This window comes from Hippopotamus amphibius, chromosome 6 (genome assembly GCF_030028045.1).
Source record: "Hippopotamus amphibius kiboko isolate mHipAmp2 chromosome 6, mHipAmp2.hap2, whole genome shotgun sequence".
NCBI lineage: Eukaryota > Metazoa > Chordata > Mammalia > Artiodactyla > Hippopotamidae > Hippopotamus > Hippopotamus amphibius.
The window spans coordinates 1,762,651-1,789,301 of record NC_080191.1 but is presented as its reverse complement, the minus strand read 5'-3'; the positions used below and the strand labels follow the sequence as shown (position 1 = coordinate 1,789,301).

General features: G+C 52.4%; 1 protein-coding gene and 1 non-coding gene across 18 annotated transcripts in view; both read left to right on the top strand.

Moving 5' to 3' along the window:
• AFDN (afadin, adherens junction formation factor) overlaps nucleotides 1-26,217 on the top strand; it is a 129,241-nt gene extending 103,024 nt beyond the window's left edge. For 8 of the 17 annotated variants that reach the window (XM_057739021.1, XM_057739020.1, XM_057739023.1 and 5 more), the window contains 11 exons: nucleotides 4,500-4,565; nucleotides 4,756-4,829; nucleotides 5,227-5,345; nucleotides 6,789-6,983; nucleotides 7,588-7,682; nucleotides 8,004-8,189; nucleotides 10,344-11,264; nucleotides 17,942-18,076; nucleotides 20,510-20,792; nucleotides 23,866-23,950; nucleotides 24,744-26,217. In XM_057739021.1, the coding sequence (XP_057595004.1) occupies nucleotides 4,500-4,565; nucleotides 4,756-4,829; nucleotides 5,227-5,345; nucleotides 6,789-6,983; nucleotides 7,588-7,682; nucleotides 8,004-8,189; nucleotides 10,344-11,264; nucleotides 17,942-18,076; nucleotides 20,510-20,792; nucleotides 23,866-23,950; nucleotides 24,744-24,897 (2,313 nt within the window). In that variant the 3' untranslated portion in view covers nucleotides 24,898-26,217. The remainder of the gene's footprint in view (nucleotides 1-4,499; nucleotides 4,566-4,755; nucleotides 4,830-5,226; nucleotides 5,346-6,788; nucleotides 6,984-7,587; nucleotides 7,683-8,003; nucleotides 8,190-10,343; nucleotides 11,265-17,941; nucleotides 18,077-20,509; nucleotides 20,793-23,865; nucleotides 23,951-24,743) is intronic. The other 9 variants (XM_057739033.1, XM_057739031.1, XM_057739025.1 and 6 more) reach the window with 4 other exon arrangements.
• Nucleotides 1,097-1,203, top strand: LOC130856256 (U6 spliceosomal RNA). Its single transcript, XR_009054534.1, has one exon. It is a non-coding gene; the product is annotated as a U6 spliceosomal RNA (small nuclear RNA).
• Nucleotides 26,218-26,651: the final 434 nt, after the last annotated feature.

Sequence of the window (26,651 nt, the reverse complement as noted above, 5' to 3'; positions counted from 1 at the left end):
CACATTTGGAAGATTCAGATGACAAGCAAAGTTCAGATACCTCTTACAATATCACTTATGTGTCATCCTACCCCAAGAGTCTTTTTAAAGATAATCGCATTTCATGATAGGACTTTTAATTAACATCAGTTTTTATGACCAGCCTTAAATAGACCCTTTAGATGCTAGTGGCCTTCTGAATTGAGGTCTGTAATGACCATGACCTCTTGTTTCCTTAGATGAAGGCCTCTTGTGACAAGGAGATATAAGTGGAACTCACTTGGAATTAAAAGAGGTGACAGTGACCTAGAATTTAGGTCACTTCCCGCCCTGAGGGACAGTCACGTCCCCACTTTCTTGAGTGCCCTGCCTGCCCCACCACCATTGCTGGACGGTGGTAGGTCCGCGTGTCACAGCCAGAAATGCTTGCAGTTTCTCACATTGTGTGCCAGTGGTTTCGTGGTGTTATCCGTGTTACGTTGCCAGCTCACGGGTAATGGGCGTATCAGCTGCTTCTTAACCCTCGAATGTATTCACTCAGTAAGCTTCTGGATGTCCCCAGAGAAGGGCTTAAAATAAGGACCTGACTGCAGTGTCGTAGCCTGACTACAGGGAGGCCGCTCTGGAAGGGGGTTGGGGAGGAGCCGTCTGGAACCGGCCGCGGGAACCCGAGTGAGGCAGAGATGACATCGTGCCTGGCCCTGGCGAGGTGTGCGGGTTGGTGGGCGAGCCAGGGGACCCAGTGATGAGAGGATGTTGGCTCACCCGCTGCGTCAGAAGGTCCTTGCGTGTGGCGAGAGCAGCGTAGATAAGGGCAGGGACGCGGCAGCTGCGGCGGGTGGGAGGCGGTTGTGAAGGGCAGCCAGGTCGGATGGGCGTGCTGCGCTTAGGCCTGAACTGGGACGCCTTGTGCAGGAGGCTTCTGCTTCCTTCCAGGCCGCTGGTGGCCTCTCAGGTCAGGAGAGCTTTGCTGGAGGCCTGCTTCGGGAAGGGGGCTTCCTGAGGCAGGTTGGGTAGAGGGGCCGGCGGGTCCGTCATAGGGAGGGTGTCCTCACGTTGCCAGAGCTTTGCTGAAATTTGTGATGTAAACTGACGCTTGTTTAAAGATGTGACTTCAGTGCTCGCTTCGGCAGCACATATACTAAAATTGGAACGATACAGAGAAGATTAGCATGGCCCCTGCGCAAGGATGACACGCAAATTCGTGAAGCGTTCCATATTTTTAGGGAATACGGGGATATGTGTATAAAAACAGTTGATTGAACCTGGTGTACCCCCCAAAAAATAAAAATAAAAGAAAATAAAGATGTGACTTCAGTAAATTTTTTTAAATGACGCTATCAAATATCTATACTATAGGATCAGTTGCTTGAATATGTAAACTTGGATTTAAGTTTCATGTTGCACATAATGTGTGATGGATCATCTATTTAAAACATGACAGGGTTCCAGGTGATTTCCATGCTATTTGCAGGTTATACGGGGTCCACTGAATGGAAGCTTATGCGCCAGTTGTGTGAGATACAGAGTGGGCGTGAAACGCCAGAGCCCGGTGGTTACCCCAGGTGTGTGCTTGCTGGTCTGAGTGAGGAGGCTGGAACAGGCAGTGATGGTGTGGTGAAGCTGCGCTTTGCTGTGGGCGTGAAGCTGGGCGTCTTCCTGGAGGGGGCAGTGACCAGCAGAGGCCCCAAGGCACGTGCGGCAGAAAGCTCAGTCGTGGCTTCTTGGTTTATTAGGGGAAGCAGGACAGTGTTTTTATCATTTTCTTATGTCATTCTATTTTGTGACTTTTAAAAGATTAAAATTTTCTTATCACACTTTGTTGAAATAAATGAGATTTTTTTCTTTATTAATAACAATCTTGGGCTTCCCTGGTGGCTCAATGGTTAAGAATCCGCCTGCCAATGCAGGGAACACGGGTTCAAGCCCTGGTCCGGGAAGATCCCACATGCCATGGAACAACTAAGCCCGTGTGCCACGAAGCAGCTAAGCCCGTGCGCCACAGCTGCTCAGCCTGTGCTCTAGAGCCTGTGAGCCACAACTACTGAGCCCACATGCCACAACTACTGAAATCCTCTCACCTAGAAGCCCATGTTCTGCAACAAGAGAAGCCACTGCACTGAGAAGCCCGCGCACCACAAGGAAGAGTAGCCCCCACTCTCCGCAACGAGAGAAAGCCCACGCGCAGCAACAAAGACCCAATGCAGCCAAAAATAAAATTAATTAATTAATTAAAAAATAATAATCTTATAAAGCATACCATAAATGGGGAAGGAAGACTTAATTTATTGTTTTAAAATATCCAGATATGTATTTGGTATTTTATTTACATCAGCATTACTAAAAATACTATAGTACTGGTGTTACTGCTAGAGATTTCTTTTCTCAAAGGTGGTGGTAATTGATTATCGTATTAAAAGTACAATTTTTATTACCTGAATTACAAGAACAGTATTGCCTTCCCAAAAAGTAATGCTTGTGAAAATGTAGTGTTTCCATTTGCACTAAAAACTGGGATTTTGAAGCTTAGAAGCATTGCTTTTGTATCAGTGAAATAGAGAGCAGAAGGAATCAGTAACTATGCTTTCAGAACCCTTAAAAAAATCTGGCCTCATTATAAGGAAATAATCATGTAGTGTTTGCAGAAAAAGAAAAGGGGGGGATTTTCATTGCCTTGACCAGAAATACTGTTCGACAGTGACAAAGAAAGGTGAGACTGTAACCTCCACTGGGGGTTGAGGGTGTTGGGGAGGTATCTGTTTTGTTCACTCACGTGTGCAAAGAGCTTAAGGTGGCACAGGCATTCAGTGACTGTGGTTGGAATAAATGAAATTGTTATTCAGACAGCTGAGTTAGATAATTATAGATACATAAAAGTATAGAATATTATTTGAAGAAGTCATTTAATTAGGTTATATAGGAGGGGTACCCAGTTTAGCAAATGGGGCAGTGGAGCTGCTAGTAGTTTCCCACAGTGCCTCTCAGTCCCCAGGTTCAAGGCAACCTGAACTGTATTTATTGCCTTTTTGCTAAGTGATAGGCTGAAACTCAGAAAGGTCCCATTTATTGAGTGATTATATATACATATATGTACACACACGTATGTGTGTGTGTGTGTGTGAAATTTCAAACATACCAAAAATTTAGCTTTCCCACGCATCCCAGGAATTTTGTACGTGCCCGGGCACAGGTGCACAGGGAGCCCTCGGGGCGCCTGGCTGGGTGTCTGGACCGGGCAGGAGATGCGTGATGAGGCAGGGTGGTCGTTGTTGACAGACAGACAGACAGACAGAGAGGGCTCTTGAGAGGAGCAGTCGGGAAACCAGGGCAGAGGGTCGGGAGCCGCTGAGAGGATGAGGATGTTATTCACCTGGGCAGAGCTTTCATAAAGGCAGCTCCCAGACGGTGCAGCCCCAGGAAGCCTGCGGTGGAGCTGTTGTGTTGAGACAGTGTGTACAGCTGTCGGGGAGGCACATGGTCCGTGTCCCCTCTGCTGGGGGGAGCAGGTCAGGACTCACGGTGCTGGCATCAGGCCGTCCTCTTTAGACCCGTTCTGTTAACTAAAGGGGAAGTCACGGAGTTCCAGACAATGCGTGTCAATTGAGTCATTTGTTGAGCTGTCTTTATGACTTGCTGTGATACCTTATCTTTTTGCTTTTGTGACACAGTATTTCATAAATATCGAGGTTCCGAGCCAGTGTATTCTGAAATACCTTCTCACTTGTAGAATATTGGCAGTAATACCCAAATGCCATTTCATACCTATGAATGCTTCCTTTGGTGGCCCTAGTAAATTATCCAAAATTTTGATGTTATGTTGACGCTGTCATGTCCAAATAGAACAGTGGTGATTCTGTGAGGCAATGGTATGTATTTCTTCAGTCTGCCTCAGGGACATTCCTTGGCTGCTGTGACACAGCGTGGTGCCACGAGGCTGGTGTGGGTGCTGCGTGGCTGGGCTTGCAGCTTCAGGGCACACTCGGGGTGACCATGCATGGCCCTGACATCGAGGCGATGCAGAGTATTTCTCTGTAGTCTTGTTTGCCACAAGAAGATGTTTCTTAAGTATTAAACTGTGTGCATGGAAAGAAGAAGGGTGCAAGGGGAGGTGGGTTAAGTCCTGGGATGCGGAAAGACACTGGTGAGTGGCTTTGGTACTAATGTGGTTAGTGGCCTTGTCCTGAGCGTGCCTCCCTTGCTCTGTGGCTGGGCGAGCTCGCCCCTGTCTGCAGGGCTGCACGTCTGTTGTGGTCTCCTCGTCAGCTGAGTGGTAACAACTGACTTTTCAGGAGTAATTTTTCTTAATTTGGAAACACAGAATAGGTGCATTTTCTGTTCGTTTCTTTATATTTACTGGTGTTAATTCTGCTCATAGCTTTGCGTTTCTAAGTTTCATGTGAAAGTGAGAACCGAGACTTTTAATAGTTATCTATACACGTTTTATTTCTGTTTCACTTTACTGAGTTGTATTTCTTACTGTGTGTTTTCAGTGTGGTGTTTTTCACCTTTTGTTTGTTTAGGGTGCTGGTCAAGACAAACTTGGAATCTACGTCAAGTCCGTTGTAAAAGGAGGCGCCGCGGACGTGGTATGTATGAAGTTTAAAGCTGTAAACTGTCCATGTGTCGTGTATGTAACAAATGACACGAGGTGTTCCACTGATACTTTGTTGAAACCCAAGTTCACACGAGCACAAACTTACCGTCGGCTTCCTCTCCCGCTTCTCCCTCGCCGCCCCCGCCTGCTCACCTGTCCGCGCGCCTCGCGGGTGCGCTCAGGACGGGCGGCTAGCCGCAGGGGACCAGCTCCTCAGCGTGGATGGACGGAGCCTCGTAGGACTCTCTCAGGAAAGGTATCGTTTATTTATTTGTGTAAAGCTTAAGATGAGCACTTTTAGGGAAATTTCACATTAAATTTTGGACTTGGAAGGGGAAAAGCCAGGCTAAAAAGCTGTGCCCTTCCTCTTTAAGTGTAAAGTCGTAGTGTGCGCGATGTTTTACGTATCAGCAGATTCTGTATTTTACTCTGAATGTGCTTCTCTGACTCTTAGCGCTTGCCGACATTTCTGGGAATCATCTTTCTGTTCTTATTGATAAGATGATGGAAGGAGGAGTGCGCGTGGTTGTTTGTGGAGGGAGGGAGGGGTCTGTCAGAACTTGACCGGTGGCGGCGGCGGGGGGGGGGGGGGGGCCTCTGGTACCGGCAGGTACGGCATCTCTTCCCTGACGGCGGTGGCGCTCTCTCCCCAGGGCCGCAGAGCTGATGACGAGGACGAGCTCCGTGGTGACGCTGGAAGTAGCGAAGCAGGGCGCCATCTTCCACGGCCTGGCCACGCTGCTCAGCCAGCCGTCCCCCATGATGCAGAGAGGTAGGGGGGCACTGTCGCCTCCACCAGTTGCTGCCAGTCAGAGTCCAGGCGCGTCAGTCCTGCGTGTGCTGGGCTCTGCACACGTGTGGCCTCTGCTGATACACACAGATCCTGCGGAGCGGGCACGATTGCTTTTATCATCCCAGGTTTAAGGAAGGGTGTGCAGATGAGCACACCTGAGCACGGAGCCCGGGATGACTACTCACGAGCTGCAGGGGCAAGGCCGGGTGGGCCGGGTGACCTTGGAGCCTCGGTGGTAATTTAGTAGAGTCCCCCAGGAGCCCCTGACCTCCCCTGCACAGGCCTGGTGACTGCGGGGACCCCACATGTCCCACACGTCAGCAGTCAGGGCACATCTTTCAGCTTGACAGGCAGACACGGATGTGAAGTCTTCAGAGAACACACAGGACTCTCTCCCAGAGGAGTGTGTACGCGTGTGTATGAGTAGCTGCTTCGGTCTGGCGTGCTCTGAGACAGGGCATGATTGCTATGGAGTTCACTTTAAGTAAAAAGCTCAGTTTTTGAATAAATAATTTGTTGGTGGGAACCATGGTTTTGTAAGTACATTAAAAATCTCAGAGTAAAATCAATATAAATGTAGGGCTTTTTAAAGAGTTGAGAAACCACAGGGGAGAACCATTACAGTTCCCCCTGGGTGTTAATCCCCACACACTCTGCGTGTCCCTGGCTGGCTGTGTACATCCGCCCAGCCGCGTGCCGGGCAAGCCCAGAGCCTGTACCCGGTGCTGGCTGCCGCCGAGCGCTGAGCTCCTGGACCAGGCAAGCACGGGGCCTTCACATGGCCCTGCTTTTGCTTTTTTTATGACATGATACGTAACATACTGGTCGTCTCATGTCTTTGTTTACAGTCATTTAAGAATAAGGAGCAGACCAGGTGATGAGTCAGGAAGCAGCAAGAGAAAGTGCTAGAATAAACAACGGGTCAGGGCCGTCGAGTGAGAGGACAGCAGAGGTAGAGAGTGAACGGGGGCAGGCACAGCAGGGGGGCCGTCCGTGGTGAGAGCAGCAGCCCTGAGTGGCTGGAGGAGTCCACACGTGGTTTAGAAAGTGACTGAAAGGTCACTTCAGCAGGACTGCTGTTACCTGGAGCAGGTGAGCTGGTGAGAAAGTGAGCTTTGACAGAGCGCTTCTTCTCATCAGCGCCACTTAAGTGTTGCTTTTTTTGAAAACTTTCTAGAGATTGTTTAGAAAGATTTTACTTTTGTATAAAAATCACCTCATTTCTTCTGGTAAAGACAAATTCTTGTGGAGTTTTAAATATTTCTAGACTTTCCTTTAAAACTAAGCAGTTTTTAAAAGCTCTTAAAAAATAAGTAAATAAAAAGTTCAGCCCCTAAAAAAAACATAAAAAAATAAAACGAAGCCGTTTTCAAGGTAAAATCTTGAACAAACGAACAGATCTTGAATGTATTTTGATTTCAGTTTCAGATCGGCGAGGATCAGGTAAACCCCGACCCAAGAGTGAAGGTTTTGAGCTCTATAATAATTCAGCTCAAAACGGGTCCCCGGAGAGCCCTCAGATGCCCTGGGCAGAGTACAGTGAGCCGAAGAAGCTGTCCGGCGATGAGAGGCTGATGAAGAACAGGGCCGACCACCGCTCCAGCCCCAACGTCGCAAGTACGCGGAGCCTCGGGCCCTCCTCCTGTCTGAGTGTCCCTCCCCACCCCTACCCCCACACGTGCCTGCTCGTGGCCAGGGGAGGGGCGCTCCGGGGTTTGTTGATCGTAGGTTAGCTACCAGGGATGTCTTTTCACGAGGGGTGTTACAACTAAGGTTCTAAGCGGAAATAAACACTCGTTTGGGACCCTCTGACTCCGTGGGCGCTCCGGGCCGGTGCGTTGATGGCGTAGAGCAGAGGTTGGCCGGCTCCCCGCGGGCAGCAGGCGGTCTGTGTAGAGTCGGAGGGTGGTCGGCCGTAGGAGGAGCTGCCCCGGATTCGAGGTTCACAAAGCCGCAATGTTTCCTGTCTGGCCCTTCGTCAGGTAGCGAGACACATTTACCAGTTCCTGGTCTGCAGGTGGAACTGTGTGGCTCTGGGCTCTGACTGTTCAAGGGCGGTGCGGGGGAGGGGTGAGCTGCACGTCCACGTGCCATGCCTGTCATGCCCGACGCCTCACTGGCGGCGTGAAGGTGTGTGGCACGCGCTCACTGCCCGTGAAGAGCTCTCGTGATGTTACGTGGAGTCTGCTTATTTAATGTGCACTTTCCTGTCTCCCACCAGCAGATCAGCCTCCTAGTCCTGGCGGGAGAAGCACCTGTGCCCCTGGGACAGCAGCCAGGATAACGTCTGTCTCCACCGGGAACCTCTGCGCTGAGGTCTGAGAGCCAGACAAGCCAGTGTCCCACACCACACACTTGGCTTCCTCCAGAGTGCCCCGTTATCTAGGAAAACGTCCTCACTGTTTGTGGTTCTGAGGGTTTGGTTTTTTACATTTTTAATATAATGGGTAAATTAGCTTTAAATTAGTAAGTCTGAGCAAAATAAAATATTTTTTATTCTCAGTATAGGATCGAACCCTAGATTTTTAACAGTTTTTAAAATACAGATTATTTATTAAAACAGATCATTGAAAATTAAATTAGTCTATTGTACAAATTGCAAAAAGCTCACTTTTCTTTCTTCTTCCCACGTGACAGGAGCAGACCCCTCCACCCAGACCCGAGGCCTACCCCATCCCCACGCAGACCTACACCAGGGAGTACTTCACCTTCCCCGCCTCCAAGTCCCAGGACCGTGTGGCTCCTCCCCAGAACCAGTGGCCTAGTTACGAGGAGAAGCCCCCCGTGCACACAGACAGTAGCCACTCCGGTACTGCAGTCCAGGTGAGAGGGGAGGGGCCCAGGAACACCCCCAGCCCTCAGGAGACCAGCTTGCGGGAAGACGGAAAGATTTCCGAGACACAGTTGATGCTTTCTGTAGAGCAGCACTGCTGCTGTCTCTTTTCTCTCCTGGTTTTCATGGTCACCTGGGGGAAGAAAGGATAGGAGACAGGACTGACTGCGGAAGGGGGTTCTTTGTTCTCGTAGTGTCGATTAATGAAATGTCAGTCATCTTAAGCCTTAAGCCTCATGGTTTGTGCGGTGAGGTTCATGGATCCTGGGAGCGAGAGGAGACTCAGGGCGGCATCTGTGGGTCGTGGTCCCACCCGTGAAGCTGATGCTGTGGGTGGGAAGCCGGACAGGTTAAGGAAGTACAGGGAGTGCCCAGAGAGTTGCTCCCGTTGGTGGCGGAGCCTGGGCGCCTGCGTTGGGTCCCAGCCACCTGGACAGAAGAGCTTTGCAGATCCAGGGCGGGGGCCTCCAGTGCTCCGGGCAGGGGAGGCGGTGGGTTCCAGGCCGGAAAGGCAGGGTCGCCCACACGGAAGGGCTTCCAGGGACAAGCTGGAACTGGGGTTTAATCCAAGTTAGCAAAGAAGGGGCTGTCAGCATGGGACGTTTAGCTGGGGAGCACCGTCAGATGTGTTTTTCTTTTTTGAAAGGTAACTTCACACTGTGAAAAACTGGGGAAAGAAGTTAAATGCTTAAAAATAGGTACACTCTAGGGTATGTAACAGGTACATGTCCCAGATAATTCCAAGAGAACGTCCTCCTGGGCTGAGAGTGTTGGGAAGAGACCCGAGAGTAGAGCTGGGTTCTGAGCTGAGCCTGGAAGGATCAGAGGACAGGAGGGGCTGCATTCTCAGGAGACAGTGTAAGGGTGGGGAAGGGCCCGCTTTAACAGTGCCGTCATCTTGCGCACGGGTTCCTCTGGCGTACCCGATTAGCCCTTTGGAAGACTGCCTTCCCGAGCATGCAGGCAGCCCACGCCATTTCTCCTCTTCTGTGGGAGGAACCTTATTAACTGGCCCGTCTACCGCCCGTAAGTGCTGTCTGCTTCTGCCTGGCGCGGGAGGGGAGAGGCCGGGCTGTTGAAGGGTCACTTACGTGGATGTTGAAATGACCAAGACGTTGGTGGGACTTCCTGGGGGGAGGGAGGCGGAGTGAGAGCACCAGCAGCAACGTGAGGTCGCGGAGGAGCGTGAGGACGCACGGGCCCCAGAGCTCTGTGCTCCGGGAGGGCCTTCCACACGTCGCGGGAGGTCTGGCGCTTGTCTCTGGGCTGGAGGTGCTGTGCCAGTCGTCAGAAAGCTGTGCTCCCATGCACACAGTAGGGCTAGGGAGCGTGTTGGAAGTAAGTGCTCCGTTTTTCTGTCGGGCTGCTGGTTTTTCAAGTGATACTTCTTTTTTTTCTGTTCCTGGTGTGTATTTTGAGAAAAAGGAATAGTTTATCTTCCAGATTTTTGTCCTCAATTTCTACTCGTTAACAGGGCTGGAAAACAATGTGGGGCCGAGACATGGTAGTGAATCATTTTCTGTCACGTTTCACTACCTTCGGACTTGCCGCTTTCACCCGTAAGACCAGCCTTGGAAGCAAGCGTGCTCACCTGTGACCGGCAGGTTATAGCACTGTGTGGGTAGCTTTCCGAGACGCGGATTCAGGCTCATCCCTCCTCGCCCCGCCCGGGCTCTGTCTGAGCATCAGCTGGCGGGATTCAGAAAGTGGTGGATGGATCACGTGCCTAGGGTTTGATGATTACTCTGAGTAATAGCATTGCACTACGGAGAACTAGCCCTTGCTGCCCTTCACCACGATGAAGGAGGCACGTTCCTCTGCTCTGGGTCAGCCCGTGTCTGCACTGCGGTGCAGAGGCGGGGCGGCCCTGGCACAGGACGGTGCTGGAGGTCAGGAGCCTGCGCTTCTTTGCGTTTCGTTTTCTGGCCAGTGATGCGGAGGGGACGTGCAGTCTTCCCTGCTTTGTAACAAAGACGCTCCCTGGGAAAGCGCTGTCGCCCGCGTCGTGCGGGGCCTCGGTCTCTGCCCGGGCGCGCGCTCCAGTTTCCCTAACACTTTTTTCTTCCAGAGATGAAACGTTGATGAAGTTCAGTACCTTCTGACAGCGGCTGAAACATAACAGTGTTCCGTTTTCTCTTTCCCAGCGTGTGACCCGTTCCCAAGAGGAGCTGCGGGAGGATGCGGCGTACCACCTGGAGCGGCAGAGGGTGGAGGCGGCGATGGAGCGCAGGTCTGACGGCGGCGGCGGCGGCGACGCCTGGCCCAACCAGGGCTCCTCGCTGGGCTCCAGCACGTCCAGCCAGGAGCACCTGGGCCCGCCCTCCAAGGCGGGCACCCCCGCGTCCACGCTCACCAAGAGCGGCCCCGGGCGCTGGAAGACCCCGGCCGCCTCCCCGCCGGTGCGGACCGACGCGGCCCCGCCCCCGCCGCCCGCCGGGCTCGGCGGCGACCCGGACGGGGGCCCCGCGGACCTGCCCCTCGCGCCTGCTGCCGCCGCCGCGCAGGCGGCCGCCGAGCGCAGGAAGCGGGAGGAGCAGCAGCGCTGGTACGAGAAGGAGAAGGCGCGCCTGGAGGAGGAGCGCGAGCGCCGGCGCCGGGAGCAGGAGCGCCGGCTGGGCCAGCTGCGCGCGCCCCCGGCCCCCGCGCCGCCCGCCGCCGCCGCCGCGCGCGCCCCGGACACCGTCATCCGGGAGCTGCAGCCCCAGCGGCAGCCGCGCACCATCGAGCGCAGGGACCTGCAGTACGTCACGGTGGGCAGGGAGGAGCCGGCCGCGGGCGACAGCCTGTCCCCCGACCCCTGGAAGCGCGACGAGCGCGAGAAGCGGGAGAAGCAGCAGCAGCTGCACATCGTGGACCTGCTGAGCTGCGAGATCCGGGAGCTGCAGGGCCGGGCCGAGCGCTCGGCGGAGGAGAGCGACCGCCTGCGCCGGCTGCTGCTCGAGTGGCAGTTCCAGCGGCGGCTGCAGGAGTCGGCGCAGCGGGACGAGGACGACGACGAGGACGATGACGACGACGTGGACACCGCGCTGCTCACGCAGCGCCTGGAGGCCGAGCGCAGGGCGCGGGTAACAGGCGGGCGGCCGCGGGCCGGGCGGGGCGGGACCCCCGTGACCGGGGCGGGCCCTCCGCCGGCCCCTCCGCCGTGCGTCCGCCCCGCCAGGGAAGCAGCCCTGGTGGCGCGGGGCGGCGGCGGGACGGCGGCGGGGCGGCGGGTGGGCTCCCGTGTTAGGCCAGCCGGCGGCTCCGGGCCAGCGGCAGCGTGAGGACACCCAGCGGCGGGGCCTCGTGCCCAGCTCCCCCTGCTACACACGCAGCTCCTGCGCCTTTTGCGTCAAGTAGAAGGAGGACAGTAAAAGGTGAAGGAGTTTCATGCAGTGGAGAGACCGAATGCCAGGTCCAAGGCCCCGTGTTCCCGGTCTATCAGGAGACTTGCAGCAGAGCAGCATTTATGGGTGTTCATTTACAGCGAGAGCTAGTCACCGTTTTACGTTAGTGAATCTTAGTGATTTAAAAGCATATATATGTAAGGCAGTATTCCGAGAAAAGCCAGCAAAGGGCACGTCCTTTTTGTCTTTTGGATTTTGCTTCTAATTCCATCCCTGATGCCGTCTGTACTGGAGACCTAAACCGGTGGCTGTCCTGTCACACCCTTGAATCTTTCCAGCTCATGATGAAACGCAGTCCTAGACCCTTGGCAGTGAGTGCCTTGAGCCGGCAGTGTGCCCCCTTTGCGCTTGGCTGTGTGAATTACTGTCCTGGAGTGGCATCACACACAATTCTTGTTAGCTAGGTGTTCTCAGCCAGACGTGTACATAACTTTGTCCGGAATTCAGCTGGAATCCCTCTTAAGAAACTTAAGTTTCTTTAATGGGGGTCTGACTGTTAACCGTTACGTTGTTTTATTAATATTTTCCGACTCGTCAGTCGTAAACATCCTTGTGAACGAGCGTGTTTACCATCGGCAGGGTTCTGTTTGGAAGAGCAGCGTTTGATGAACAGCTGATTACTTTCATCATAAGAATCCTTTGAACTATTTCCACCTGCGGGTCAGCGCTCTGGCCCTTGTGTAGGTAGTTAGCTGTGCGCCCGTCACGGCCGCCACCCCCGCTGCGCCCAGGTCCTAGTGGACGCGACGCAGGTGGGCTCCCCGAGAGGCTGCTGCGGCCGTGGCCCTGGGGCTGTGACCCCACAACACGAGGGAAGAAGCCTTGCCTCTGCTGCAGTCTTAACTCTGAATCTAAAGCTGATGTTCACGGTAAATAAGTGGACATTAACATTTATTGTTTAGGGAAAAGTGAGAAGCCTGTTGTTATTTTTTCTGAAGACTAAATTCTTATTGAAGGTCTGTCAGTTTTTCAAATGGTTAAAACACTGAATATTTCAAAGCCTCTCAGTCTGAATTTCAATATTTGGATAGTTTTTATGATAATTTAATTTAAAAATCTGTGTGTTTATCATTAATGATATTAACATTAATATCTTAGTCTCCAAATAAGAGAGTGGGGGGAATGTAACTTTTTTTAGTGTCTGTGTGTCTTAATAATGAAGCTCAAGTATTTAATACCATGTGGGCATTTTTCTGTCTCTGAATACTAGACACTGGTCTGTGGTTCCTTACTTTGCCCTCTGGGTTGTCCTTCAGACGCAGGGGAAGCATGAGAACCACAGGTGTGCTGATGGCGGATACAGATCTGAACTGCACCTTCTTTTCACACTTCATCTTTCTGTTTTTTCCTTCCCTGTTCCCTGCAGCAGACTGCTGTGCCAGCAATCTCTGTTCTAGATTTGGTACGTTCTTCTTTCTTTCCCATGGGTACTTTTTTCCTGTCTTGATTTCCTTTTTCCTTTTAGTGGTGGTGGTTTTATGTTTTCCGTAGATCTGGTTCTCAGGGGTGTCCTAGACCAGGATCTGTAGTTCCCTGACTCTAGAAGCATGCCTTTGAATGTGTTTAGATTTAGTTATTCTTTGCTTTTCTCTGTTGATTTTAAGTGTTACTGTTTGTTTATGGTTTTGACCTTTACTCAGTTTTAGTCATAAAATTCTTACTGTATGTTCTTAAGTACTCATAAACACACAAGCAAATGAAATTTTGCAGTAAGTAATTATTTTGTTCTTGTTACGTTAGGAATACATTTTAAGTATTCATTATTAGAAGCTCCGTAAGGTGCGTCTGTTGGGCCCTGGCCCCCGGAGACGACGACGATGGGGCAGACGTGTGCCTGCCTGTGTGGCACACTGCCCATGCGGCCTCTAAGGACGTTCCTCAGGCTCTGACGAGTGGCCCAGACGGGAGTTTGAGAGAAGCGGCGGGGCTGCCCTGATACCTGAGTGCCCTGTCGCCCCCTCCCCTGCACTCCATCCGCTGTCTCCCCGACTCAGGTGTCCCGTGTGTGCTGCCTGCGGGACAGCGAGCTGCCGTCTGCTCCACCTGCAGCCTCCCCACCCACCCGAGTCCCCACGTCGCTCAGTCAGAAACTCCCGCACCTGCCATGACGCCCTTCTCCTGTCTCCGTGGAGAGATTTACTGTCTTCCTCAGAACCTTGACCATCTTGCTGAGTCGCTCACTCGGGCCTGTGCTGCCTTTTTGGGCTGCTCTCCACACAGTAGCCGCCCGGCAGGTCACAGAAGCCCCAGGGCCCTGCAGCAGCCCCCCTGCCCCTGGACACGCGCTCAGGGTCTTCCTGGCCCGCAGGACGCCTCCGTGCCCCACACCTGCTGACCCCCTGGAGACGGGATGGGAGCTCCGCCTTCACTGCTCTAGGCAGCCGGGTGGCCACGTCTGTGCCCCTCTTATCCTTCATAACAACCCGGGGATGTGGGTAACCCGTGAGAAGGGGCGAGCCCAGACCCCGGTGTCGTACAGACGGAGAGTCAAGATCCTAACCAGAATTCTCTAGGTTCATATTTAGTATTCTTTCTGCTTCACGAAAATGTCTGCTGCTTATAAAGTGATTGCTGCCAGCCGTCTTATAAGGAGACGCTTACGTTACCAGCAGGCCCCCAGCCACCCAGCTCAATTTTGACACCAGCTTAAGGGTTCTCCTTCCCACTCAGACGACCCAGCAGCTCACGGGAAGAGTTCCTCCCCCTTGGGTAGAGCGGTTGGTGGGTTTCAGAGACCCCGTGGGCTGCCTTCCTGTCTGGTCTTTATGTAGAGGTTGGCCACAGCCCTCCGGAGAGCATGCCAGGCATGGAAGCGGTTGAATTAAAAGCTTTGTAAAAACTTGAAGCGAGAGTGAGCGGGACCACTCACTGAGAGCCGCGCCTCCGGAGGGCCTGTCTCTTGAGGCAGCAGCCTGTGCTCAGCCTGTTCAGATGGAGACTCTGCCCAGGATGTCGAGGCTGGAGGGCGGACGCAGCTCACCTTCAGGAAGTGTCAGCTTTATTCAAGGAGGAGAAAAAGGTTCATACTGGAAGCAGCATGAGTGCATTTGGGAGTAGAGCACGGAAGTCGCATGGTTGGGTCGGGTGAAACAGTCACCCTAAAGGAGCTTCAGGTGTGCGCACCAGGCTGCTGTGAGCCATGCCTCCTGCCTGTCTCTGCCACTAGAATAGCTCAGCAGAGCTGTAGGTCTTACCTTAGAACTCTTGGTGGAATTATGTTCCTTCGTTTACAAAGAAGTGTGTGGGCTGCTCTGTGGGAAAGGAGCCCCATTGACTGAGCGTTGCGTGCCGGTGTCATCCAGTGACACCCCTTTCTCTGTTTGCTCGCGGGGAGGTCCCTCCCTGCAGAGCCGCGGCAGGAAGCTGCATTTGCTTGGACAGGACACCACAGTCCTGTCCTAATAAATGGCCTGATTGGGGGCCTCTCTGTTTGGGGGCTTGAAGGTTTCTAGGGTGAGTATTTTCAGTGGGTGGAGCAGAAGCAAAAAAGGCCTGCGGAGAGAAGGGTTTCTTAAGGGTGATGTGCTTAACAGACTCGTAGCTGCTTTTCAGAGAGTGTGAAAGAGTGGAGGATGTTTGGCCCCTTTTTGTATGCAGATATTTCAATATGATTTCTACCTTAATGGGATTTCTGTTGTAAATTAAAGGTATAAGTTAATGTATTTTTGTGGTACAAAAATATAAACACAGATCTCAACATACTATTTTTTAACCCCTGAAGAGCCCTTCCTGAGAAATGCAGGCGCCTCAGTATTGCCAGACCTCAGTTCAAGCCTGCTTGCTGCTTTTGAAATCCCAGCACAGGTCTCGGTTTAAGCAACTTTAGTCAGGGCTCTATGGTTCACTTTATAAGAACTATTATTATATCTATTCAGACCTGTTTCCCCAAATGGAACTTCCTACGAGACTGTTTTGATAGCACGTGCAGTTTCCTTCCTTTGATGTAAAACAGCGAGCTTGTCTCCTTTTCGTTTAACTTAAGAGTGTTAATGCAAACAGTTAGTCATTTGCTCTGAGTCATTAACTTTTTCTCACTGAAGTTGAAGTGTGCTTTAACTGTTGTGAATCATAAGTACACCATACAGCTCCGTGGACCACCTGAATCTATTATTTGGGGCAAAGTAAGAGATTTTCTTTTCTTTCTTTAATGTGTTTTGGTTTCTTTGGGGGGGGGGGGGGGTTGGAATTTTTTTTTCTTTTTGAGTAAAGCAGCATATTTCTGGAAAACAAAACAGTCTATGTTTTGAAAATGAGAACACATGAAACAGCTTTCCAAGTAGTGAAAGAAACTGCCTTAGTTATAATAGCGCTGGTTCATTTGCTACTTTAAAAATAGAAACCAGTGAACTGAGCACAAGAAGGCTCCTTGCCTGCCACCATCAGGATTTAGAAGAGCGAAGGTTTTTGAGAGAAAATACCAGAAAATACCTGTTTATAGATTTATAAAGTAGTCTTCTATATCTGTAATTATGAGAATTGAAATTGTTCTGATTTCTTAAAATTTTACCCCTATTTAAATTAAGAGAACTAATTGGTTATTTCAATGTATGCTGTTTTTCTTGCACAGAACTTGTTTTTAATTAGGTCTAGGAAGTATAACATAATGAAATTAGTTTGTGCTTTATTGGGTAAGAGAAAAACCTCTGTTGCATTCATGCAGTTTTACATTCTTCCATAAATTTCTTTCCTGTAGAGCTTTAATATGGTCATTTGCTGTTTTATTTTGCTATTTTTATTTGGGTGCTGTTTCCCCTCATTTGTGCTGGTGACTCTAAATTGGTGGTAAGTCTTTGCACTGGTGCTGTGAACCCCTCCCGTGAGGCGAGCTCTCTGACGGAGGCGCCTCTGTGTCTCCCTGGAGCTAGGGCCCTTCTCACTGCTGCCCTGCTTCTTAATCACCAGCATCTCCTCCCGCCACGGACCTCCCAAACCTCATCATCCTAGCGTCCCTCCTGGGCTTAAACCTAGAGTCTGCCTCTTTAGAGAGGAAGTTAATTTGTCTTCTTGAGAAGAGAATTTTTTTTGAGATGTATTTTTGTTTGCTGACATGAAAAAGCATAAGGACACAAGTTAATTTGTTTCTTTTGCATCAGATACAGTTTTTGTTCCACAGAAACCAAGTAAGTGTCAAGTGTTAGGTTTTTGTTTTTGTTTAAAAAAAAAAAATACGCTTGAACAGTCCAGATCCAGAGTTCACATTTTCTGGTTTTGCTATGAATAGTGTATAGAATAACTAGTAATTATATAGATACTGAAGTGCACCTTGAGTGATTTTATGTCAGGGATTCCTGCAGTGGTTAGAGGTGGAACTAAATGGCTTCAGTGCTATTTTCACTTTAAAATTTTGAGTCTCCTCTTGCTGAGGTGGGGTGGTTCGGACTGTGGGTACTGCTCAGGCCCAGGCCTGTGGCAGGGAAGAAATAAGTGGAGAATGCAGAGGTTTCAAAGCTGCTGTTATCTTAGGCCATAACAACACAAGGAGCCTTATTGAATGGACATGACAAAAAGAGAGTCTTACTCTGTTCTCTGCTAGTCAGGTGTGCTTTTAATTCAGGGATCCTTAGGAGTTTTCGACCTGTAGCGTGTAGAGAAATGTGACCAGGAGGGTAAAGGAGCTGAAAACCAAGTAGAATGTGTCTTAGGTTTTTGCAGATGTCCTTCAGTATTTGAACGGTGTGAAGGAAAGATATTAAATTTGTATTGTTTCAAAGAGGCAGAACCTACAAGATGAAAAATAGAAAGCAATCAGGTGATGAATTTCAGAACAGCAGGAAAGCTTTTTGAGCAGTAGGTACCTGGAAATGGAATACGCTGTCTTGGGAGGTAGGCTGTCGGTCCCCAGACACTGAAGGTGTTCAAGTAGGAAGGACCGTCACTTGGCAGAGCTGTAGCAAGAGAGAGTTCGAATAAGGTTCCTCCCAGATTTCAGGTTCAGATTCTGAGTCAGAGTTTGAGGGATCCCTGAGCTGGGAAGGAATTTTTGGAGTTCTGGATGGGACCCAGAGGGAAGGGATGGCCAAGGACCAGGACAGGAGGAGACCCGGCGCCCTGGTCCCCGCGCCTAGGGAGGCGCGTGGCCACGGGAGCCTGTGCTGCCGCGTGAGCACCGGCCGCAGCCCGCGAGGCTGGGGCGTTCGCTGGACCTTCCTAGCGGAAGCCGGAGCGAGGCGAGGGAGGGGGTCGGGTGTTCCGTGGGCCCGCACGCCGGGCCCGCTGGCCGTTCCCGGGCTGAGGTCGCCCGCTTCCCCGCGTGTAGGACGGGCCCCGCGGCGCAGCCGGAGCGCGGGGGAGGCGGCGCGCCCGTCTGTGCTCGGCGTCGTGTGCGGCCGCGGAGCCTGAAGGGCGCCTGTCGTCAGTTGCAGGACGAGGAGCGGCGGCGGCAGCAGCAGCTGGAGGAAGTGCGCGCGCGGGAGGCGGAGGAGCGGGTGCGGCACGAGGAGCGGCGGCGCCGGCAGGAGGACGAGCGCGTGCGGCGCGAGGCCGACGAAAAGGTGCTGGCGCTCTGAGGGCGGGGGGCCGGCCCCTGCTGTCCTCCCGACCCTCTCCCGCCCCCTCCCCTCGGGTCTGGCCCCGCACCCGGGGCCCGGGGGCCGCCCGGGGCCCAGCTGCCCTGCCTGCGGGGAGGACGCGGGCGCAGGAGCGCGCTCTGTTACCCCGGAGGGTTTCTAGTAGGTTGCGTGCGGGGGTGACGTGCTCGGGGGGCCTGGCGGCGCTGCCCCCCAGGCGGCTCGGGGCTGGTAGCCGGCTCTGCCCGTCTGGGCCGGCGGTCCCTGGACGAGGTGGGGGGACGCCGGCCCGCCGTCACCCCCTTCCGCGAAGGCAGGAGCTGTGCGGCCGCGGCTGCCGGGGAGAGGTGTCCAGGCAGCACCCTGGCCGCGCGCCCTGCGGAGGAGGCTCGGGGGCCTTCGGCGGGGGTGGGCTCTGTGGGTACCTGACCGCAGGAGGGACGCAGCGGCTCGGTGAAGGGAGAGCGGGTGCGTGACATGGGACTCGGTCACCTGTGTCCATGCGAGCGACGTCTGCCGGCACAGCCTCGACCGCTCCCGGCACCTGAGGGGGCTGCGGGCCGCGCTTGAGGGGCGTGCAAGCGTTCCCCGGGCCTGGGCCTGCAGGGCGAGCCTCCCCTCGAGTCTGTCCAGGTCCGTGGCCGTCCGAGGACATCGGTGGCCGTCCGAGGACATCGGTGGCCGTCCGAGGACATCGGTGTCCGCAGTTTGAGCTGCTAGACCGGGTCTCACGGCGTCTGCCCTGCTCTCCGGGGCTGCTTGCAGGAATGTGCTTTCCTGGCTGGGCCCTTCCTCTGTCGCCCCTTTGCCTGAGCCCCTGGCCACCTGGGGGCAGTGCCCGTGGTGAGAGGCGGCCAGGCCGTGTTCTCCACGGTGGGAAACTCTGGGTTATTTGATTTTTTTACAACGTGCGTTCTCACAGTTCGTGATTATGTGAAATGCACTTGTGTTTGGCTAGCCGCTTCTATGATTGACTACTTGATGTAAAAAGAAGCCAAATACCTTATTTTTTATATAGCGTGTCCAAAAGTGATGGCTTTGCTCTGTCATTCACTGGTCGGGTAGAATGACGTCTTCTGGGTCCATGTGACTGTGTATCTGCTCTAAGTGTAACTGAAAGACCATGTTTTGGTGTCCCCTAAAATGTTCCCAAGCGAGTGTCGTTCGTGTGATACTAAGATTCCTGACAACTCCACCTGGATCCTCAGAGGTCATTCCAGATTTAATTCCCCACCCAAAGAGAACGCTCATTTTGTGTAGAAAATAAGATGAAAATGTTTTTCCTTCAGGATGTCTCAACATAGCGTAGGATGATGAGTGAGAAACGGGGCCCAGGGCCGTAGCTGAGGCTGGCCCTTGTGCTCAGCGTTTTCTCCCCCAGAAGGCGCCGCTGTGACTGTGTGTGTGAGCGCGTGTGCGAGTGGAGGGAGTGAGGGGGGCGCCCAGCGTGCACAGTGCACTTAGGGAACTGACGCCTGTGAGCCTGACGCCAGCGCGGCCCCCGCCGTTAGCGCTCTGCTTGGATGGCTCTCGAGGCCGCTGGACTGCATTCCGTGCTCTGACCGCCCGCACGTGGAGGCGGGTGATTCTGTTTGACCTTCATCTCCTTTCTTCTTCGCTTTTTTCTTGTGCTCTGAAACTTTGTCAATCTTTAACAAAACTGTGCTGTTACCTTTTTTAATGTTAAATTAATACTGTCAACTGTAGTTTGTGCAGATGTATTGTCAGAAACAATGTATAGTACGTGTCAAAATATACTGGACTGTCTTGCTACTGTCGCGCTTCATGCCTGGCTCTTAATTTCTGTCTGGCAGGGCGTTTGTTAAGGTTTGGAAAGAAATTAAACCCTGTGGAACGTGGATTGTCAGTTGTCACCTTGGGAAGATGAGTAATGTGTTTTACAGTTCAGGGTTTCCTGTTCGTTTCCCTCTGAATAACTAGAAACGAGTCGGGTGACTTAATCATGGCCCTCTTGTCAAGAAAGGACCGCTCTTCCGAGTTCCCTGGGGGCGGTGGGAATGCCCACGGGGCTGCGCTTCCGGAGGTGCCGGCTGTGGGAAGCCAGCTCCAGCCTGGTTTGGTTTGGTTTGGTTTGGTCTTTAACTCTGGAGTAACAGGTAAGTTAATGTCCTGCCAAAAACAGGAGGGAGAGAAGCAGAGGAGGATTTAAACCCAGCGGAATCCTGGGCGCCGGCGACTGGTAACGGCGGTGGGGCCCTGCCAGCTCGCCCGTCACCCCCACCTCCGCACGTTTTAGGGCAAAGACTGGAGGCTCAAGGGAGGACCACTCGCAGGTTGATGGGCCGTTGCCGCACAGTGATTGTCAGGCTGAGACGTCACGGTCCTGTGGTGCTGGGACCCGCGGGTGGACTGTCCCCTCCTGCCTACTGACCTTGGCCCTTTTGTCTCCCGCCACAGAGGCGACAGGAGGAAGGGTATTACAGCCGCCTGGAGGCCGAGCGCCGCCGACAGCACGACGAGGCCGAGCGCCGGCTGCTGGAGCCCGAGGAGCCAGGACTGGGCCGCCCCCCCCTCCCGCGGGGCTACGAGCCCCCGCCCCCCGGCCCGCCGCCCCCGCCCCAGCGCACTGCCTCGTACCTGCAGGCGCAGGCGCTCTCCCCCGACTCCCTGTACACCGCCAAGTTCGTGGCTTGCAACGAGGAGGAAGAGGAGGAGGAGGAGGAGGACGGCGGCCCGGCAGGTCAGGATGCGTCCTCCAGCGCGAGGCCGCCACGCGGGGCCCTCCCCCCCGCCGCCCCTAGGCCGCCGCCGCGCCCGGCCTCCGATGGCATCTTTCTCTCCAGCTCATTCCAGCCACCCCCGGCGGCTGCCAACAGCACTGCGCCCCAGGCAGGCCAGCCCCCGCCCCCTCCCAGCAGACCGGGCTTCTACCGTCCCGGCCACTCCAGAGGCCGAGGTAAAACGCGGGTGGAGACCCCAGCCCCTCTGGCCTTCCCCCGCGCAGCCCCTCCTGGTCAGCACCCCCTTGGAGTCGGGGTTCCACGTGATCCCTGGGCTGGGCGTGGTGATCTGCTCTACCTCCAGTCATAACGCTGTGCTGTGCTCTCCGGGGCTTACACTCTCAGGACGCAGGGCGCCTCTACACTCGAGACAGCCCCGTCTCCCCAGTCAGCCAGCGGTGTCAGCCCCCTTCCGGGGCCCTGGTTACCCCAAGTACTGTTGGTCTCGGCTTCCATCCTTTTCCTCCTCCAGTAACTGTGTGTGGTCGAGCATCTCAGTGTCTGCAGTTACGTTTCTTCTTGCCACTAGTGCCGTCATTTCCTGCTCTGTTTAACACACGTAAAACTGTGTGTCGTGGACCCTGTGGAGGTGGGGTGGAGGGGCTGAGAGCCCTCCCCCCTGCAGCTGGCCCCGTCCCTCACGGTCCCTCACGCTCTCACACGTCGTGGCCCTGCTGGCCGGACGCCGGGGGGTGTGTGGCTGCCTCTGGCCGTGGCCCTCCGTGGACTGCAGAGCACGCCCACAGGTGCTGCAGGCGCGTGCTCCGTACTCGGCTTTGGAGACAGCGCTGAAAGTTAGAGTGAAAGCACAGGTGTGCATTGTCAAGATGCGGGCGTCAGCCTCTCCTGGCCACTTAAACAGCATGGGGAGGCTGAGTGAACATTCTCGTGTGGGCGGTGTCCCTGCTCGGGAGTCTCCACGGTTCTGCGGCGTCCGTGCGCTGGGCTGCTCCTGGCAACTGCAGAAGCAGCTGAACAGTCGGACTCGAGTGGCCAAGGCCCTGAGGTGGACTGGGCTCTTTCTTGCCACCCGGGTCAGATCTTTAATCTGCTTGGGAAGTTTAGTAGATAATCCTTAGGCCGAGTCACTTAGAAGCCAAAATTAAATCTTTTTGTAAAATTTCTGTTGCAAATATCTATCATAGTGACTTTTGAAGCAAGGTGCCACCAGTCTCCTTGCATCAGATTGCAAGCTGAACTTTAGGTATTTCGTGAGTGTCATGACACAGATAAATAGGTTTGGTGAGGGATGTTGTCGTGAGGTGTCACTTCTAACCATCTGGGCTTTCCGTCACATCGGTAACGCTTACTCTGTTTCACACCAAAAGTACCAGGCGGGAGCAGGTCACACCCTGCGTCTGGTCGCTCCTGCTTCTTGAAGACTCGTAAAGTACAGAGCTGTCTGCGTCCTGGCCTCTCATCCGCCATCTCCCCCCCCCCCCCCATCGAGCTCCTCTCTCTGCGGCCTGGACTTGGTTCTTCCCCTGAAGCTGTGAGGAACAGGGTTAGGGCCTGGATTGGAATGAATGATGTCAAGTGTCGGCAGAGCAACACAGAGTGCTCTGTCCGACAGCTCTTTGAAAGTGATTGGAAGAACGTGTAGTGTTACTTCATATATAGTCAGCGGAAACTATTTGGTATCCTGATTAAAAATTCTGAAAATTTTCTAGAATTGATTTTTACCAGTGGGAAGAAGCAAGTATTCTTAAATCAAAGCTCAAAAGGTAAAACAACGTTTTTAAAGCAAAATGAAGGAAAAATGTAGAATTAAACTTGAAAATTTTCCACTCTGCAAATAAATTATCTAAAGGCCCAGAACGGATTCCTTTAAATTAGAGATGTGTTTCTGTGTAATCTTTTGAGTTTTTGTGGAGGGCGACTTCCGCGCGGTGATGACGGGAGGTCTGCGCTCACCACGCGGGGAGATGCAGTGCTGGGGGCCTGCCAGAACTGACTGGGAGCCGGGCGGGGCCCGTCCAGCGTGGCTCGGCGTCCCACACTCCTTTATAAAGGGAGGAAAGAAGCCTGAGTGTGCGTTCCTGTGCAAGCTGTCAGAGAAGGACGATGTTAGTGTTGAAATGCTGTGACGGTTTTGTGGCCTGTTCACTCCAGTGCGCAATGCTGTCCGTGTTTGCGGAGGATTTTGAGCGTGTGCTACTCCAGCCTAGGTTATAAGCAAAAGGTTTTTCAACGTGTGAAATCTTCTTGCTGATGTTACAGTTGCCCGAAACCCGATGGCACGGATGAGGCTCCGGAGCGTACGCCGTCAGTGGCATTTATTCCCTCCTGCTCGGGCGCACTCAGAGCTCTTCACGCGCGTCGTCTCTTTTGATCTTCAGCCCTTCGCCGTAGGGCAGGTGGTGCTGGTACCAGACGGGCCCGTGTCACTCACCATGGTGACAGCGGGCGCAGGCCGGGAGTCTGAGCGTCACACCGTGCTGCTGCGCGTCTCCTTTTTATTTTGTCAGGGATTGTGTGTGTGCAGCATCAGTATCAAACGTTAGGAGGTTTTAGTACCTCACTTTTTTCAAAAGTTTTGTTTTAAGAATTATAGCCATTTATTTTGGGGGGAAGACTTCAGTAGCTGCCCTGAAAAGAGGACCATTACTTCTTAATCCTTGGGTTACATTTGCTCTCTGTGATTCTGTAAGGAAATTCTTAGTGTCAGGAGTGTCTGAAAAATTTTGCCATCTCCCCATTTAAGTCAGTCTTATGTGGATTTTTATTGTGAATTCATGATATTTACACGTTTTACCTGCTTTGAACTTTTTGGCTCTTACCCCTTACGACCTACGCTCTTTCCTCTCTAATAATAAAAGGCAGCGGGCCAGTTACTTAGCCACTGATGGGGCGGCTCGGGCCACTGAGAGCCGTGAATTCCCAACTGTTGGGTCTGTTATGACTCGAAGAGCCTCTTGGGGCTCCTTGTTCAGGGCACGACAGCGTCATGAGCACTGCATCTTCAGCGTGAGTGGAGTTTTGGAAATTTTAAATGCAGGCACTTTAACTTTGACTTTTTCTTTTATGGAAAAGGACCAAACTCTTATGTGGGATCTGCTGGAACATTGATCGGCGCCCATGACGGGTATCGGGATCCAAGAGAGAAACCATCTAAAAGGTACTCACCGAGGTGGTGCCGGACGAGCGTCTCACCGTCCTGCACCACCTTTGATGAGGCTGGATCGAAAGTTCAGAGCCTTTGTCATCCGCTCCGGGGCTTCCCATTGAACAGAATCGTGTGAGCCTAGAGGCTTCGTTTATCTTGTGCTGTTCATATAGTTCTGCTTCAGATGGTGCGCAGGTACCAGGCTTTCTGGTCAGAGCTTTAAAAGCAGCTGGACACACCACCGAAGAAGGTTGAGAAGCCCAGGGCAGAGCCCCGGTGTCCTGCTGGACTACGGGGGGCCGCCCCTCACTTCACTGAGCATCCTCAATTGGGTGTTAGTGAGAACGGCTGATGCCCGAACAGTTCTTAAGTTTCTGATGTTGCACTAATCCAGAAACCTGTAGCATCTTACTGTAGCTTGTTGTCAAGCTAGCACATTGAGAGATGCCTCTCAGATTCGTGTAGGACTCATTAAAATGCTGCATGTGAAAACTGTGCCTCTTTAATTAAACTTAAGTCCTGAGGATTATCTGCTTGCTGTAACTAAAGTTACTAGCGTTTTGAGAGTTGGGTGTGACTGGAGGAAGTTAACGTTTTAGCAAGGAGACCATTTTGCCCTTTTTCTACATGGGTTTAAAGACAGCCCCGACAGGTTTGACCACAGGCAGGGGTATGACAGAATTTAACAAAGAATGAATCTCTCTCTTAGAAGATTGTACACAGTTGCCCATTATGTAAACTTAGCTTCTTGTGGACGGCTTATTTCCATTCTGAACAGTAACCCTTTGCGTTCCTTCCAATGCAGCCAAGACGCAGATGTGCCTGGGGGTCCTGGGGCCCCTGAAAACCTGACATTCAGGGAGCGCCAGCGCCTCTTCTCCCAAGGCCACGACGTCTCCAACAAAGTGAAAGCCTCTCGCAAGTTAACGGAACTGGAGAACGAGCTGAACACGAAGTGAGGAAGGCGCCTCTCCAGCCCAGGCTCTCGCTGCGCCTCCCGGAGGACGGGGCAGGTCCCTTTCCCGAGTCACTGGTGACTCCTGCTTCTAGAAGGGTTGGCATTTGGGAGCGTTCCAGTGCTTTACTTTACCAAGAGATTGTCATTTCCTCTCTTTAGACACTGTCTTTTTTTCTGAATTATTTGACTCCCACGAAGATAGCTTTTTTGTTAGTTTCTCTTTTAGAGTCTGGGCCTGAAAGGGCAGCGGGAGACGATGGGAAGTTTCTTCTCCCCTGTCTTCCCCCGCGGAGCACGGAGAAGTCCTGTTTCTGTTCTTTCTCTAAAACCTTATGTTTGCTTATCAGACAGAATAGCTTGAACTCCCCAGACTGTCGTTTGCACTTTGTAGCAGTTACTATAGACTGTGCTGCAGGAGCGGCAGGTTCCACCTTTCGGGGACCACGTGGAGACGTGTGCTGAGGAGCCCAGAGCTGCGTCCTGTCCCCGCAGCCGGGGAGCGGCCCAGACCCAGGCGTCCTCGGAGTGAGCCGCTCCCTCCCGCCCCCTACAGGGGCAGCCCTCCACATCAGCTCTAGTATTTGATTAAAACAGGTTTCGCCAAGAAGAAAATTTTGAGGATTTAAGCTTAAGAAATTTTATTTTTATAAATATCAGATTATTATTATGCCAGTAAGTCATTGGTGATTTTGAAGATGGCAGTTAAATTAGAAGGTTAGCTAAATGTTTCAGATATTCCAAGGGAAGCTATGAAAGAGGGTATCTTTACTGAACAGTGTTGACATGAATAGGAACAAAACATTTAAGAAGAATGAGCGCTTAGGTGACACGTGAGCACAGCTCTTGCTGAGAAATTTAAAATTTGAAAAAGAACTGGATTTCCATCAGTCTGCTGTCAGGGAAGGGAAGGGGTTTGATTACATATGGCATCTGTAATTTAAATACTGTAAGGAAAACTCATATGGCAGTTGAAGCTATTTTTCTACACTCTGGTGGAGTTATTTAATTTTCAGGTGCTGAGTTATCAGTCACCACTGTCGTTTGAGCTGTGAATACTTGGCTGGTGTTGGGGAGACGGACCTCACTGTGTGTTATTTTATGTGATGTTAAAACAGTAAATTACTTTGTGATTATGAGCAGATTTTCTATCTGACAAGCCCTGCTGTGGGTCTAGATGATTTTTCTGTACCATATTGTTCTCTTAACCAATAGGTGTGTTAGGAAAATACGCACACTTTGAAGTAGAAGCGGGAGAGGCTGTCTGCCTTAGAAATCACTTTCATGAGAGTTGTATGATAAATCATTAAAATGCGAGTGTAAATATTTTCTGTGTCTATCAGGGTTCTTATTTGGAAGTGTGCTTCTACCATTTCCCTGGCTGCGTAAGAGAGTAAAATGGTTCCAGGTGTCTATGAAGGGCCTGCGTGCGGTCTCCCAGACGCGTGAGAGCACTGGCAGCCTTGCGGGGCTCAAGCCACACCTTCTTTAGAGAAGAAGATGCAGGTGAACTATGATTCTGTTAATATATAGAAACACAACAGATACTTAAGTACATGCAAATACATGTAAATACGTACATGCAGGGATATTTGTGTGGCTGTAAACCGTACGCGTGGATTTGGCTGTCCTTGGACGATTAGGTCAAATGTGAATATGTGTAAAAGTGCTTTTCATAACTGTGCATTACTCTGGAGAAGACATCAAAACTGCTGTAGTTTTCCATTTCTACTGTATTTCATTTGCAACCTATTTTTA